Consider the following 17773-nt stretch of genomic DNA (forward strand, 5'->3'; position numbering starts at 1 on the left):
AATTCTTATCCGATTGGAATGAAATTTTGCATGATGTGTTTTGTTATTATATCCAACAACTTTGCCAAGTATGGTTCAAATCGGTCCATAACCTTATATAGCTGTCATATAAACCGATCTTGGGTCTTGACTTCTTGAGCCTCTAGAGGGCGCAATTCTTATGCAATTTGAATGAATTTTGGCACGTAGTATTTTGTTATGATATCCAACAACTGTGCCAAGTATGGTTCAAATCGGTTCAAAACCTGAGGACTTGACTTCTTGAGCTTCTAGAGGGCGCAATTCCTATCCGATTTGGCTGAAATTTCGCAAGACGTTTTTTATTGTTACTTTCAACAACTATGTCGTATAAAGTACAAGTCGGTTCATAACCTGATATAGCTGCCATATTATCCGATCTGGGATCTTAACTTCTTGAGCCTCTAGAGGTCGCAATTATTATCCGATTTGGCTGAAATTTTGTACGACGGATTCTCTCATGACAATTAACATACGTGTTTATTATGGTCTGAATCGGTCTATAGCCCGATACAGCTCCCATATCAATCGATCTCTCTATTTTACTTCTTGAACCCACAAAGGGCGCAATTCATATTCGAATTGGCTGACATTTTACACAGGTCTCCAACATATAATTTAATTGTGGTCCAAACCGGATCATATCATGATATCGCTCTAATAGCAGAGCAAATCTTTTCTTATATCCTTTATTTTGCCTAAGAAGAGATACCGGGAAAAGAACTCGACAAATGCGATCCATGGTGGAGGGTATACTTAGCACGCTTTTACTTGTTAGTCCTATATTTTTCTTTCTATTTCGTTTTTTTTTTCTCGAGTGTAATTGTCTTAAATGTTCTCCTGCACGTCATACTCATATCATTAGGAAGTTTTTTTTGCCACATTAAAAGTAAAGTCAAAGCCCTTTGGGTAATGAAGTGGTTCTTTGCAAACAAATCACAATCAGGAAAAGCTAAAACCAACAACAACAACACCACTTAACACTTCATTCACTTCAAAAACTTCTTAATACAGCTGAAATATTGCAAATATTATGATAGAAACGTTTCATTGTTTAACAACATTTGCTTTTGTGTGTGCTATTTTGCGAGGAAGAGGATAGTTTAATAGCTTAAGACAAGTAAATTGAGAATGTTGAGGTATTGTTTCAACAACAAGGGTATAAGACTTTCCTCAATGTACGTCATGGGAGAAGCACATCCCGGAGTGTCTACTCCGCACGCTTCTGGTCCGTGCTGGAATTGAAGAGAACCCTGGACCCCGGTTCTGTTCGGTTTGCCAGAACCCATCATCGATCGGTGTCAGAGAGCTGTAACCCGTGCATATAGTGGGTGCATTTTCGACCTTGCTCTTGCCTTACGTCACTTCGAGAGTATAGTCGCTGTTGTACTAACATAGACAGCAGTGGATCACAAGCATCGTCGTCAATATACGCATCAACAACACCCCAGCCCCAATATTACCGGGCCAGTGCCGGAAAGTGCGACCACCGTAGCGCAGAGGTAAGCATTTCCGCCTATGACGCTGAACGCCTGAGTTCGAACCCTGACGAGAACATCACAAACAATTTTCAGCGTTGGTTATCCCCGCTGATGTACTGTATCATCTGGTAAAGCAGCCATTTAGAAACTTCTCCACGAAGAGGTGTAGCACTGCGTTCGGACTCGGTTATAAAAAGGCGCATTCTGATCATTGAGCTGTAACTCGAATCGGACTCAGTGATATGTGAGAAGTTTGCCCCTGTTCTTTGATGGAATGTTCATGAGCAAATTTGCAGTGACGGAAAGTGCATCTTTCTTGCAATTGAATTGCAATGGTCTTCCAGGCAAGATGGTAGAGATAGTAGATTTTGTGAGTGGGAAGTACATATTGGTTGCAGCGATCCAGGAGATAAAGCTGACTAACATCAACAGTCTGCACAGTTGTCACGGATACAATGTGCTACGTTAAAATCGCACCCAGAGTGGAGGTGAGGGATTGGCCTTCGTGATACACCATTCCGTGCAGTATAGACCCATCAACCTGCGGCTGGCGCTTGTGACCCCTTCATGTTGGGGTGTACGTGTATTGCTCTCGGTTAACGACCAAGTTTACAGATCCGGCATTAGTGGTCTACTGTCTGGCCATAAACGCCTGGTTCTAAAAGACTTTAAAGCACATCAGGTTTCGTGGCTTTCTCCCCTAGGTATCGACCAGCGTGGCAAAGCTTTGACAGAGCAGATTGAGGGTTCCAACTAATGCAAGGTGAATGAGGATTCCCATACAAGGATTACGAGTATGCACCAAAACTCACCAAATATTTCCATTTCATCCTCTGATCTTCTGAGTGACGTATTCTGGCAAGCCGCCAAGACTAGCTTCAGCGACCTGACACCCACCTCAAATGTGCTAGTTGACAAGAGGAAATTTCGAAACATTATTAACCCTCCGCGGGGTGAGAAGGTCCCCGGCGACTTTTTTCAAGGTCCCTGGGGACCTTTCTCCTAGTTGTCTCAAAATTTAAAAAAATGCGTTTTCATATAAAATTCCAAATAAAAAGTACTAGGTCCCTGTGGGCCTTGCACTTCGGCAACGGATGACTCAACCGTCGGAGGGTTAACGCAGCAGCCGCTGGTCGAAAACCCCAAGGGGGGCCCAATTTTCCGGCGCAGACAGTGGTACAAGCAGACGAGCGTTATAGAATTCCTTGCACGGACTCTACTAACCCCGGAATCTGTGAGATGAATTTGGAAATAAACAGGGTAGTCAACAAAAATAAGCCGAATATGTAGCTGGAACACTTGAAGCAATGTGACTTAGGCGTAGGAAACCTGTGGTCTACTATTAACCCATTAACGATGAATGGATAGAAAAATACCCGAGAATAGTGCTGCCTTAGAAAATTTCTAGCTCGAGTTTAGAAAGATGTATCCTAATAAAATTTGAATTGCGTAAAGTAGACGAATGAAATCAGTTTTTTTCCCGCATAATGAGGTCAAAAAAGCAGTGACTCGACTGAAGAACAACAGGGCAGCAGGAGCCGACGGGTTGACCGCTGAACTAAGGAAGAAGCCCCAGCGAAGAAGTATTTTAAAGGCGATTACTGTGTTCCCACAAACCGGGGTGACCAAAAGCCCGATGAAAGATCAATTGGTGAAAGACATCACGAAACATGGCATCTGAAATTTTAGAAGGAGCCCAGAAGATCGAGGTGCTTGGAACGCTATTCTGAGTTTGGCTAATTGGACAAATGTTCTGTCATAACCCATCAAAGCAAAGATAGGTCTATATATCTGCTTGTTGGAGTTTTGCGAATATGGCGACTAACCGGACATTTTAATCCAAATTTACCTTTCATTTGAGTTCTATATTGTCTCAATCGGCCAACATGTCCGCTCGGTGGGGTTTTGGGTGGGGCATTCCCCTCAAACAAATTGGATGTAAGAATCTCATTTGTAGGTTAATACTTTGGGCGAACGTTGGCCTTTACTTGATTTGGATTATATTTTCGTACTATACTATCAAATATTTTTTATTTAAGGCCCAAGTTGCACAGTGGGATAGAAGCGAAAAAAGTATTAAAATGACAGCCGTTTGTGAACGGGTAAAGAAATCTTTTCGAAATGGTTAGAGCTGAGAGGCGAACAAGATCATTTGAAAAATGTTGTGGACCTAGTTTGTTCGGGCAGGGCCCTAAGTTTGGCCACTTCAGCATTTCTAAAACTTGTTTTGGCTGCCAAATCTTCTATTTGCAACTTTTGTTTGATGGATAGTGCTTTTGTGCAGGGATTCATAAAAGTTCCGTTTGAGGTCTACAATATATATTCTGGTCTCGGGAATTTTCGGCTCTTTTTATACCCTCCACCATAAGATGGGGGGTATACTAATTTCGTCATTCTGTTTGTAACTACTCGAAATATTCGTCTGAGACCCCATAAAGTATATATATTCTTGATCGTCGTGACATTTTATGTCGATCTAGCCATGTCCGTCCGTCCGTCCGTCTGTCTGTCGAAAGCACGCTAACTTCCGAAGGAGTAAAGCTAGCTGCTTGAAATTTTGCACAAATACTTGTATTGTAAATGGGCCATATCGGTCCATGTTTTGATATAGCTGCCATATAAACCGATCTTGGGTCTTGACTTCTTGAGCCTCTAGAGTGCGCAATTCTTATCCGATAGGAATGAAATTTTGCATGACGTGTTTTGTTATGATATCCAACAACTGTGCCAAGTATGGTTCAAATCGGTCCATAACCTGCTATAGCTGCCATATAAACCGATCTTGGGTCTTGACTTCTTGAGCCTCTAGCGTGCGCAATTCTTATCCGATCAGAATGAAATTTTGCACGACGTGTTTTCTTATTATATCCAACAACAGTGCCAAGTATGGTTCAAATCGGTCCATAACCTGATATAGCTACCATATAAACCGATCTGGGGTCTTGACTTCTTGACCCTCTAGAGGGCGCAATTCTTATCCGATTGGAATGGAATTTCGCACGACGTGTTTTGTTATGATACCCAACAACTGTGCCAAGTATGGTTGAAATCGGTCCATAACCTGATATAGCTACCATGTAAACCGATCTTGGGTCTTGACTTCTTGACCCTCTAGAGGGCACAATTCTTATCCGATTTGAATTAATTTTTGCACGAAGTATTTCGTTATGATATCCAACAACTGTGCCAAGTATGGTTCAAATCGGTTCATAACCTGATATAGCTGTCATATAAACAGATCTGGGGATTTGATTTCTTGAGCTTCTAGAGGGCGCAATTCCTATCCGATTTGGCTGAAATTTTGCATGACGTATTTTATTTTTACTTTCAACAACTGTGTCGAATAAGGTTCAAATCGGTTCATAACCTGATATAGCTGCCATATAAACCGATCTGGGATCTTAACTTCTTGGCCCCTAGAGGTCGCAATTATTATCCGATATGCCTGAAATTTTGTACGATGGATCCTCTCATGACCATCAACAAACGTGTTTATTATGGTCTGAATCGGTCTATAGCCCGATACAGATCCCATATAAATCGTTCTCTCTATTTTACTTCGTGAGCCCCAATGGGCGCAATTCTTATACGAATTGGCTGAAATTTTGCACAGGTCTCCAACATATAATTTAATTGTGGTCCGAACCGGACCATATCTTGATATCGTTTTAATAGCAGAGCAACTCTTTTCTTATATCCTTTTTTGCCTAAGAAGAGATGCCGGGAAAAGAACTCGACAAATGCGATCCATGGTGGAGGGTATATAAGATTCGGCCCGGCCGAACTTAGCACGCTTTTACTTGTTTTTCCTTTTTGGTACTTTGGTCGAGAAAGGTTTAGTATTTTGCAATTTACGAAGGCATTTTGATGCATGATTTGGATTGGCGAAAATTTACAAGAATGTCCAAGTCCGACTATCAAGTTAAAATTTATAAAGTTTGAAAGTTAAAACATTATTTTCACTGTTTAGTCTCTATTGAAAAAAGCTGCCTAAATACCTCAATTTTTTCTTTTTGATTTGTAAAGAGAGCATGTTGAAGATGTGTTTTTAGTAAAATTTGAAAAACATATATAAACTTAAACGAATGTTGTATGTATTGAAAAATAGGAAATTTTTATAAAAAATTGGAAAATTGCTCCGAGTTTTCAAAACTCAAAGCCCAGATCCCCCATTTGTGTTAATATTTTTATACCCTACACCACTACTGTAGTAAAGGATATTATAACTTAGTGCATTTGTTTGAAACACCCAAAAGGAAGAGAGATAGACCCATTAAAAAGTATACCGATCGACTCAGAATCATTTTCTGATTCGATTTAGCTATGCCCATCTGTCTGTTTGTCTGCGTGTCTGTCAGTCTGTCCATGTTAATTTGTGTACAAAGCACAGGTCGCAGTTTTTATCCGATCGTCTTCAAATTTGGTACGTGCATGTTTTTTCGGCCTAGAGACGAAGCCTATTGAAATTAGAAAATAACGGTTCAGATTTGGATATAGCTTCTATATATATGTTCGTCCGATTTGCTGTAATAATGCAATAAAATGGTTACTTGTTCACCGATTCTCTCGATATTTGTCATTTGTCAACCGCAGTTATTACAGTTTGAACATACATGCTCAAAATTTGATACGGATTGTTTAATGACCCATCTGAAAACATCCGCCGACGTCCTTTAAAATTGGTTCAGAATTGAATAGCTCCCACATTGGAAGGTGTAGGGTATTATAAAGTCGGCACCGCCCGACTTATACCCTTCCTTACCGATTTTACTGCATATGTCCCTTTAACAAACATGCAAACAGTTGTTTGCACTAAACAATATTTGTAGCCTCCATAGCCAATTTCCTAAAAAATGCTTATTTTGAAATCATCTTTGAATGAAATGTGTTTTATTTTCGTTTTTTGTTTTTTTTTTTTTTTTTGAAAAAGTTCGATCATAATTTATTTTCAGTTTCATAAGGACACTTGATTCTGTAAAATTTAAAAAGAGTTATAAATATATCTCTATTAATTTTTTCCCTACAATTTCTATTTTGAATTATTGTTTTCAGAAAAATACTAGTGCTGCGTCATAATTTAACGACCGCAAGCTTTGGACACCATAGCGAATGTTGAATTTCTTGATATTTGTTATACGCCCCACTGTACTCTCTTTACTATTGTCCTTTCCACTGCTCATAAAAAGTGAGAAAGCGGGAAGTACTTTCTCAGTACAACACAGGCCTTACGTATTGAGCTTCATTCTTACCACCAAGCTCTATATACAAATCAAAGTTCGCATGTTAGCATACAGCTAAATCTGTGTGGTCATTCAATGTGTGTCTAACTGTGCATATATATGTGTGTGTGTGTAACATTTGAACGTCACTATTTCAATTTTCTCATTCTCTCGAGAACTCTTCCAACTATTGTTGACGATGCATTTCTAGATGTTTGTGAGTGAGTACGTGTGTGTGTGTGTAAAGTTTCTAACAAAACACGTTGTTGTGTTTACGCGTTCGAGTTCATTGACCACCACATGTGATTGCTAGAATTCTCGCTTAGCCAACTGCCAGCAAGTACAACATGTGTGAGGAGGACCTGGGGTCTATTTGTTTGTTTGATTGTTCCGATTAGATTGCAGAGTATTTTTATTGGAATTGTTTTTTATTGTTGGCATTCTTCAAAGTAAGTTGTATGTACACATGCCTTTGTATTGTTGTTTTTGTAACAACTAAAATACAGCTTGTTTTGCTGTTGTTGCACACACACACAGGTTGTTCAATTCTTTTTAAAGCTGCCATAGAAGAGTAACTTAAATCAAAGATTTTTCACTAAAACTGGGGAAGTAGGGAAGGAATGAACCTAAAAGGTCTGTTTTTTTTTTATTGAGTAATTATTTTTCTCAATCGTTTGGCCCAATTATAGCGTGGGATAGAGGAGTTAGGGACTCACATCAAAATTACCATCAAATAAAATGGTCTAATTACACTGGTATCGCATTCAACAAATCACCATTAACGCCATTAAAATAATTATCGCTTAAAGTATAAAATTGGAAAAAAGCGTTACCTAGAAAATTTAAATGAAAAGAATTTTTGATGGAAATTTAAATTTCCGCGAAAAAGATTGTTAACATTTAAACAACATCACTATTTAGAAACATTTAAAGAAAAAACTAAATTTTTAAGAAATGTTATGTTGACAAGAGGTTGCGGGCTTACAGCTAAGGCAGTATTTGGCTGTTCTATTTATTGCGAAAACTGAACATAGAAGACCTGTGGTCACATAATTTTAGGATTGTATAGCCCACCATAAAGTATGTACACTCGAAAGGCAGTTTTGGTTTCCAAACATCGTTTCTCGCTATGTCTCACTTCTATCTTTTATTCCTTCTCCAAACGGATTAAATTTCCCAACCGCAAAAGCTGCCCTTACATAACCTGTATGTCTTTCGTAAGATATCCAAAGTTGTCTTCAGTGACTTAGAAGTTGTCTTCAGTGACATTGTACTCGTTGGAACGCCTGTGCCAAGACTTCTTCTCCATCGTTGCTCACCATACCAACGAGGCGTAAGATAGTTTCTTATTACCCTTTAACAGCCAGGAACCTATTTTAGAAATTATACCTCATTTTAAGTCTACAACCGTTCCACATTGTGACTAACGTGTAGGAACCTTATCAGTAGGCTTTTTAATGCGGCACTTTCAGTTAATTTTCCTACCCAGAATCTCTCACAAGTAGTTCAGTATGACAGATTAGAGTCCACAGTGGCGCAGATGTTAGCATCTCCGCCTATGATGCTAAACGCCAGGTTTTGAATCTTGGCTAGAACACCAAAAACGTTTAGACCCCTAGTTCTCGTCCAGTCATCCATGAAATTTTAAAACTTTAAACGGACGTGGATTCCAGCTCTTTAGAAGTATTTTAAGATTGTCTGCGTAACAGATGGGTTCAAATCCCTCTCCATTTAGGTGTTTATAGGGGTCACCCTAAAGAGAGCATATCGACTCTATAGGAGCCCGATCGAGCCCAGTACTGGTCTATGGATTGGATCAGAGTTTAGGTTCTCATGCTGCATGTATTTGAGCAATTTGTCGAGTGTTCTACTATTTATGACATCCAAAGTACGTTCTATGGCCCGTAAAGGGATGCCACGGGTTAAACCTCTGTGTGTGGTGTTCATTGTCAGCGCAAGAAGCTCTGTTGAGAGCTACCAGGCGCGTCCACAGGTTTCGTATAGTGAGATGCTTCGTATAAGGAGCAGCTGAAATTGCAGTCCCGGAAAATCAGCAATACCGAGCGGAAAGTCTCAGTGAGAGTCCGTGCGGCATCGGTTCTTGCTTAAATACTGAGTACCTATGATACGCGATATGACAAGGAGAGTTATTGGCGCCTTTAAATAACCAATGGCAATAACGTCCCCGCTGCGATCAGTCCTGTAGACGAACTTGCTCAACTATTTAGCTTGTAGAGGATCGCCACCTCCATAAACAAATGTGGCTACAACAACATTCTATGGGTATGAATTGACTAAATGTAAGGCCTATTGGTCTTTAGGGGTTTGGCGCAGCATTACCTTGTCGGGCTTGGGTATAAGCACTACCCTTGACTTTTGCGAGGCCTTATATCAAAAAAGCGTATTGAGATCGGCTGTGCTTCATCTTACACACCATTTCACCTTTTTCCGCTTTGGGTAAGTTCTACGGATTGCTTTAGTCTATATGAACTGATATGGCCTCACATTTGATAAGCATGTCGTAAGTCAGAGCAGCAGTTCATATGAAAATTACATCCAATTTGGACAAAAGCTGCACTGAGTAAATGTTTAAGAACTCAAAGTGGAGAATGTAAAAACTCTTTATACAAAATTTTAGCCGAATCGGATAAAAGCTACGCCTCCAATGCTAAGAAATTAATTCGATTTATATGGGAGATTGGAGTCATATAACAAGGGGGAACGCCCGACCCCAAAACCCCAACCGAGCGGACATCTAGACCGATCGGGACTATATAGAACTCAAATGAAAGGTAATTTAGAGCAGACTACGAATCTGACATCCAAATTTGAGGTTAGTGTCTGGCGGCCGCTTCACTCCTCAAAAAATCCAAAATTTGAATCCACTGTGTTACGTGTATATAAATAGATAACGAAGCGAGAATTTCATAAAAATTAAATGTTGAAGAAATTTTCTATTTGAAAAAAAATTTACCCCTTTAAAAACACATTTATTTTTACACTCGAATTTTGTTTTAATTTATTCTTCATTTTTCCATTTCCAGAGCTTCGTTATACCTGTCAATGTTCGAGTGACCGATATCAACGATAATGCTCCACAATGGATTGGCACACCCTATACGCTAACCCTCTCCGAGGTTACAGTGCCGGGCACAAGAATTTTGCAAGGTGCCAAAGCTGAAGATGCCGATCAGCAGGGGCCCTTTTCCACCGTGGAATATCAAGTATTGCCGGGTCCCTACTCAGAGTATGTGCAATTTTTGAATCCTTTGGAAGGTACCCTGGTGCTAAAGAAACCTTTGGATTATGAACAAATGCAAAATTTCACCGTACAACTAAGAGCCCAGGATCAAGGAACGCCTCCAAAATTTTCAGACACAATCTTGAGGGTAGTCATAACAGATGCTGATGATCAAAATCCCAAATTTTTAAGAGAAACCTATAGTGCTGATCTGCCTCCTGATGGTAGGCCGGGGGATTTGCGCATAAGACCCGAGCCCCTGAAGGCCATCGATCAAGACGAGGGCATATGTGCTCCCATACAATATTCGGTGGTGCAGTCACAGGATACCAAATATTTTCGTATACATCCGCACAATGGGGCCATAACACTGCTGACGCCCATTGGCTATTCGGATCTCACCAATGGTGCCACCCTGGTGGTTAAGGCCACACAAATAGACAATCCCGATCGTTATGCTTTGGCCACGGTGACTTTATCACGTCCCGGAGTGGGTACTCACAGTGATTTGAGTGCTTTGAGTTTTGTGCAAAAGAAATTTTTCATGCGCATACGTGAGGATACTGCAGTGGGCAATAGAATCTTGGCCTTGCCAACCAATAAGCCGGGGAAACATTTGAAATATACCATAGCTGATCCGGTGAATGCGGAATTCTTCAATGTGGGCTCTTTGGGGGAACTGATATTGGCCAAGCCTTTGGATTATGAGAAAATGACAAAGCATGACTTTCAAGTTTATGCCACAGATGGAATGACCAATACAACGGCCGAAATTACATTGGAGATTATAGATGTCAATGATTGGGAGCCAAGGTTTAGGGAGACTCACTATGAGTTTGTGGTGCCAAAAAGTGTGAGTATCACAGAGAAGGAGAGTGAGAGACAGAGATAAATTTAAATTAAAGCTTGTTTCTTGTTACAGCAATCCCTTCAATCCCGTACTGATTCTTTGGAAGGCGTGGTTATTGGCAAAATCGAGGCAGCCGATGGTGATCGCAACGATAAACTGGAATTGTCACTACGAGGCCAGCATGCTGGGCTCTTTGAAATCGATAATACAGGCAATATTTATATGAGACCAGAGCAATTACAATCCCTCAATGAATCCACTATACATCTCATAGCCATAGCCACCGATACGGGAGTACCACCGCGCAGCACTTCAGTACCCGTTTCGGTGACCATGGAGGGAGTGGCAGTGGCCCAGGCCTTCTGGAGCAATAGCATACTAGGCATGTTTGCCGTTATAGTTGCCCTCTTCATTATCATCATTCTAGCCTTGACCTGCTACATTGTGCGTTACAAAAGTAAGGCGAGAAAAACTTCTCCAACCTTGGGACGCAATCGGGTGCACAGTCATGGCCATAGTACCGTATCATCGGCAAATTTGGTTACCCATGAGAAAGTAGTGGGAAATGGCAATGGAGCTACTGTGACAAGTGGCAATGTCTCGGTGTTGCATATGAAACATAATGGCAATATTTCTATGGCCAATCCCATAGGTAATGGGGGCTACCATCCGGCTAGCAGTAACATGGGTTTAGGAGCCTCCGCCATGTTGGCGGCAAGTTTGGAGAGAGAACGTGAAAGAGAAAGACAAAGAGAGAATTATGCAGCCACAGTTAGAAGTGAGTAGAGATATTTTGTCATTATTCTTATTCGAAAGCTTTGGATTGGAACCTTTCCTCTGTGACTGTGCCGGACGAGGTCAGAGTCTAGCTAACTTTGAACTTAGAATTGTGGTTCTATGGTGCGATACGCTTCGAAGATAACAAAGAAGAAATTGACTTTAGAAAAGACTGGATAGCGCTGGCATCTCAATTTTTATGAGGGTTTTGGTTTGATCACAGGCAGTGTCATGAGTCAATCGCAGCCGAATTTACAAATCACTGTGAACAAGTCATAACTCTTGTGTCAGTCGAGAGTACTAAGTTCGTAAATGTCGGACGCGGACAAGAAAACCCCCAGAACAGCTTTAACGGCGAACGAATTTGAATTTGAATACAACGAGTGACGGCTTTTCCTTTGAGAAGGGGTAGTTTTTGTACCCTTTCTTTTGGCAAAGGCTAGTTTTAGTACCCTTTCCTTAGGAAAAGGGATAGTTTTAATACCCTATCCTTTGGAAAAGGATAGTTTCAGTACCCTTTCCTTTGGGAAATAGTAGTTTTAGTACCCCTTCCTTTGGGAAAGGCTAGTTTATATACCCTTTCCTTTGGGAAAGTGTAGTTTTAGTACCATTTCCTTTGGCAAAGTGTAGTTTTAGTACCTTTTCGTTTGGTACCCTTTAGTACCCTTCCTTATACGTGAGAAAATGGTAGTTTTAATATCCTTTTCTTTGTGTAGCTTTAATATCCTTTTCTTTGGAAATACCCATTTCTTTAGGAAAGGGTAGTTTTAGTACCCTTTCCTTTGGGAAAGGTTAGAATTAGTTCCCTTTCCTTTGGGTTTCAGTACTCTTTCCTTTTAGAAAAGTGTAGTTTTAGTAACCGTTTCTTTCGGAAAGGGTAGTTTTAATTCCCTTTTCTTTGGAAAAGGGTAGTTACAATACCCTTTACTTTAGGAAAGAGTAGTTTTGATACCATTTTTCTTTGGGAAAGGGTAGTTTTAGTACCATAAATTTTGGGTAAGGATAGTTTAAGTACTATTTCCTTTGGAAATACCCTTTCCTTTGGGAAAGGTTAGTTTTAGTACCCTTTCCTTTAGGAAAATATAGTTTTAGTAGCCTTTCCTTTTGGAAAGGCTAATTTAAGTACCATTTCTTTTGGAAAAGGGATAGTACTCTTTCCTTTGGGAAAGCATGGTTTTAGTACTCTTTTCTTTGGAAAAGTGTAGTTTTAGTACCCTTTTCTTAGGAAAAGGTCAGATTTAGTACCCATTCCTTTGGCAAAGGGTAGTTTTTACCCTTTTTGGGAAATGGTGGTTTTAGTACCCTTTTTTGGAAAATAGTAGTTTTAGTACTCTCTTTAGGAGGGGGTAGTTTTAATACCCTTTTCTTTGAGAAATGGTAGTTTTAATACCATTTTCTTTGAGAAATGGTAGTTTTAACACCCTTTTCTTTGGGAAAGGGTAGTTTTAATAGCGTTTTCTTTGAGAAATGGTAGTTTTAGTACCCTTACCTATGAACAATGGTAGTTTTTGTAGGGTAGTTTTAGTACACTTTCCTTTGTGAAAGGGTAATTTTAGTACACTTTCCTTTGGGAAAGGTTAAAATTATTACACTTTCCTTTGGGAGATAGTAGTTTTAGTACCCCTTCCTTTGAGAAAGGGTAGTTTTAGTACCCTTTCCTTTGGGAAAGGTTAGTTTTGGTACGCTTCTTCTTTGTGAAAGGGAAGTTTTAGTACCCTTTCCTTTGGGAAAGGCTAGTTTTAGTACCCTTTCCTTCGGGAAAGGGTAGCTTTAGTGTCATTTCCTTTCGGAAAGGGTACCTTTAATACCCTTTCATATGGGCAAGTGTAGTTTTAATACCATTTTCTTTTAGAAAGGGTAGTTTTAGTACCCTTTCCTTTGGGAAAGGGTAGTTTTAGTACTCTGTCTTTTGGGAATGGGTAGTTTTAGTACCCTGTCCTTTGGGAAAGGGTAGTTTTTTTCAAAGGAAAGGATAGTTTAAGTACCCTTCGCTTTGGGAAAGGGTAGTTTTAGTACCCTGTCCTTTGGGAAAGGGTAGTTTTTTTTTCAAAGGAAAGGATAGTTTAAGTACCCTTCGCTTTGGGAAAGGGTAGTTTTAGTACCCTGTCCTTTGGGAAGGTAGTTTTGGTACCCTTTTCTTTGGGAAAGGGAAATTTTAATACCCTTTCCTTTGGGAAAGGGTGTCTTAATACCCACTCCTTTGGGAAAGGGAAGTGTTAGTACCCTTTGCTTTGGGAAAGGGTAGTCCTAGTACTCTGTCCTTTGGGAAAGGGTAGTTTTAGTACCTTTTCCATTGAGAAAGAGTAGTTTTAGTACCCTTTCCTTTGGGAGCGGGTAGTTTTAGTACCTTTTGCTTTAGGTAAGGATTGTTTTAGTACGCTTTCCTTTGGAACGGGTAGTTTTGGTACCCTTTTCTTTAGTACCCTTTCTTTGGCAAAGGGTAGTTTTAGTACACTTCCCTTTGGAAAGGGTAGTCTTAGTACTGTGTCCTTTGGGAAAGGGTAATTTTAGTACCCTTTTCTTTGGGAAAAAGTAGGTTTAGTACCCTGTCCTTTGGAAAAGGGATAGTTTTAGTACCCTATCTTTTGGGAAAGGGTAGTTTTAGTAAACTATCATTGCTAAAGGGTAGTTTTAGTACACTTTCCTTTGGAAAGAGTAGATTTAGTACTCTGTCTTTTATAAAAGGGCAGTTTTAGTACTCTTTCCTTTTGGGAAAGGGTAGTTTAAGTATCCTGTCCTTTGGGAAAGGATAGTTTTAGTACCTTTTCCTTTGAGAAAGTGTAGTTTTAGTAGCCTTTCCTTTGGGAGAGGATAGTTTTAGTACCTTTTCCTTTGGGTAAGGATAGTTTTAGTACGCTTTCCTTTGGGAAAGGATAGTTTTAGCATGTAAGACCAACCCTTATCGACATTTTTCTGGGAGATCTTACTCCCTCTCGATTAAAGCGCATCAAAACAAACACGCACCCGTCTAAAGCTTTATCCCTAAATTTAAAGATTTTCTAAAGCTACACATGTAGCTCTTCTTATATAAAATCTAACCTTTTTTAATAAACATGGCCTTTCTCTTTTTCAGGCATAGTCTCTCGTGCCTCAGCCAATGGTCAACTGTATGAAGAGGATGAAATCGAACATGATTCTCTTTCACATTCAGCCCCCCATACAGCAGATAATAATAACAGAAAGAAAGCTTGGGAACCGCCACCAACAGCAATGTCCCAGCAGACTGGCATAACAACCATAACATGTGCGAATGGCAGCATTACAAATGTAGGAGTCAATGGCCCAACGACGGGGCACAGCAATCTGGCAACATCGGATACCATGGGCTCGTCGGAGAATAATTTAACGGTTTATTTTTGAATCAATCTTTAGAGAGATAGATTTTGAAAAATAAGTTATATACTTGTATATATTGACTTGAGTTATTTGTTTGATATTTGTTTTTGTTCCATAATTGTGTATGTATTCACCCACTTACCTATGTGTTCCAGTGTATAAGTAGTATCCTGTATTTATGTTCATTTAGTTGCATGCAAAACCTTTACCCTCCATCTTCGATAGTTGATAGTCATACTGTATAAGAAAAATAAGTTAGTTAAGATGAAAAAAAAGTTATTAAATGCGTAACCAAGTATTTTCTCTTACATAAAATAAGGTTTACTACTCATATACTTATTTTTTATTTATTCTTAGAATTTAGACTAAGGCTTATACGAAATGATTGTACTTGGGTACAGTTGACTCCATTTGTAAATCTTTAGCTTCCATTAGAAGAGATTTTTGTTATAACCGAAAAGAAAACCAGAAAATTTAAGTAATATATTGAGATTTATATACATATTTGATGTGTTCTCTTTGTAGAATTCTATTTTAGGTTTAAGAGTATGTAAGATAAATAAAAATACAAAAAATATTGTGTTCGAATGAGAAAATAACCTTGTTGGGGTCAAAATTTTGAAAAAAAAATATTGAAAATTATTCGGCTATATCCAGAATTTCTTCAGTTGAACGTTTTTGTTATGGACCACTCACCACCTCGGGTATATATGTAAACCACCTTTCATCAAAATCCGGTGAAAATTGCATACCTTATGTCCCATAGCAGTTATATCGAAATATATTCCGATTTGGACCAAATACTAATAAGTACAGTACCTATATCTAAAAATAAACCGATGTGAACTATATACAACACGGATGTCGACAAGCCTAACATAAGTCACTGTGTCAAATTTCAGTGAAATCGGATTTTAAATGTGCCTTTTATGGGGCCAAGACTTTAAATCGAGATATTGGTCTATATGGCAGCTCTATCCAAATCTGAACCGATTTGGGCCAAGTTGCAGAGAAACGGCGAAGAGCCTAACACAAAGCACTGTCCCAAATTTCGACGAAATCGGACAATAAAGACGCCTTTTATGGCCCCAAAATCTATAACCGAGAGATCGGTCTATATGGCAGCTGAATCGAAATCTGGACCGATCTGTGCCATTTTGCAGAAGAATGTCAAGGGGCTTAAATTGACCCACCGTCCTAAATTTCGGCGACATCGGACAATAAATGCGCCTTTTGTAGGCCCAAAACCTTAAATCGAGAATTCGGTCTATATGGCAGCCATATCCAAATCTGGACCGATCAGGGCCAAATTGAAGAAAGATGTCAGAGGGCCTAAGACAACTCACTGTCCCAAATTTCAGCAAAGTCGGATAATAAATGTGGCTTTTATAGGCCTAAGACCCTAAATCGGAGGATCGGTCCGATCTGAGCCAAATTGACGAAGGATGTCGAAGGGCTTTACGCAACTCACTGCCCCAAATTTCATCAAAATCGGATAATAAATGTGGCTTTTAGGGGCCAAAGACCCTAAATCGGCGGATTGGTCTATATGACAGCTATATCCAAATCTGGACCGATCTGGGAGAAATTAAGGAAGGATGTCAAAGGGCTTAACACAACTTACTGTTCCAAATTTCAGCAAAATCTGATAATAAATGTGGCTCTTATGGGCCCAAGACCCTAAATCGGAGGATCGCTCTGTATGGCAGCTATAACCAAATCTGGACCGATCTGGGAGAAATTAAGGAAGGATGTCAAAGGGCTTAACACAACTTACTGTTCCAAATTTCAGCAAAATCTGATAATAAATGTGGCTCTTATGGGCCCAAGACCCTAAATCGGAGGATCGCTCTGTATGGCAGCTATAACCAAATCTGGACCGATCTGAGAGAAATTAAGGAAGGATGTCGAAGGGCCTAACACAACTTACTGTCCCAAATTTCAGCAAAATCGTATAATAAATGTGGCTTTTATGGGCCCAAGACCCAAAATCCGCGGATCGGTCTATATGGGGGCTATATCAAGATATAGTCCGATATAGCCCATCTTCGAATTTAACCTGCTTATGGGCGAAAAAAGAATGTGTGCAAAGTTTCAGCTCAATATCTCATTTATTTAAAGACTGTAGCGTGATTTCAACAGACGGACGGACAGATATGTATAGATCGTACAGATATGTATAGATATGTATACAGATATATATAGATTTTTACGCTGATCAAGAATATATATACTTTATAGGGTCGGAAATGGACATAAGTAGACTACTATATGCCTACAATCGTCTGGTTCACATTTAATGGCATTCTCCCCTAGGTAACGACCAGCAGGACATAGCTTTGGCAGAGCAGATTGAAGGCCCGGCTTGAAGGCAGTGGTACTCGCAGACTAGTGTGATGGGATTCGTTGTACGGACCCCACTAACCCCAGAATCAGCGAGATGAATCTGGAACGAACATACGCGGAATTTGTGGGTGGAACACTTGGAGCAATGTAACTTAGGTACCGGTTTTGGGCAAGCTGTGGTCTACTGTTAAGTCACTCTCGAACCCCCGGTAGACGGGATAACAGAACCTCGCAGACTAGTGTGATGGGATTCGTTGTACGGACCCCACTAACCCCAGAATCAGCGAGATGAATCTGGAACGAACATACGCGGAATTTGTGGGTGGAACACTTGGAGCAATGTAACTTAGGTACCGGTTTTGGGCAAGCTGTGGTCTACTGTTAAGTCACTCTCGAACCCCCGGTAGACGGGATAACAGAACCTCGGTCAATTTTGACGACGTAACTGTGACTGATCCGTAGAGATGCGCCAAGTTTTCCATTTCAATTCAGTTCATTGTGCATC

The 17773-nt window shown here is 39.9% G+C and overlaps 2 protein-coding genes across 3 annotated transcripts in view; one reads left to right on the forward strand and one right to left on the reverse strand.

Annotated features, from left to right (window-relative positions):
* LOC106081766 (protocadherin Fat 1) overlaps positions 1 to 14946 on the forward strand; it is a 28419-nt gene extending 13473 nt beyond the window's left edge. Inside the window, exons 4-6 of the mRNA XM_059361738.1 lie at positions 9763 to 10812; positions 10882 to 11587; positions 14660 to 14946. Of these exons, the coding sequence (XP_059217721.1) occupies positions 9763 to 10812; positions 10882 to 11587; positions 14660 to 14946 (2043 nt within the window). The remainder of the gene's footprint in view (positions 1 to 9762; positions 10813 to 10881; positions 11588 to 14659) is intronic.
* Positions 1 to 15137, reverse strand: part of LOC106081780 (protein hunchback) — a 263183-nt gene extending 248046 nt beyond the window's left edge. For both annotated transcript variants that reach the window (XM_013243979.2, XM_059362249.1), the window contains exon 1: positions 15065 to 15137. The gene's annotated coding sequence lies outside the window, so the exon portion shown is untranslated. The remainder of the gene's footprint in view (positions 1 to 15064) is intronic.
* Between the last annotated feature and the right edge of the window lie 2636 nt (positions 15138 to 17773).

Source organism: Stomoxys calcitrans, chromosome 2 (genome assembly GCF_963082655.1).
Source record: "Stomoxys calcitrans chromosome 2, idStoCalc2.1, whole genome shotgun sequence".
Lineage (NCBI taxonomy): Eukaryota > Metazoa > Arthropoda > Insecta > Diptera > Muscidae > Stomoxys > Stomoxys calcitrans.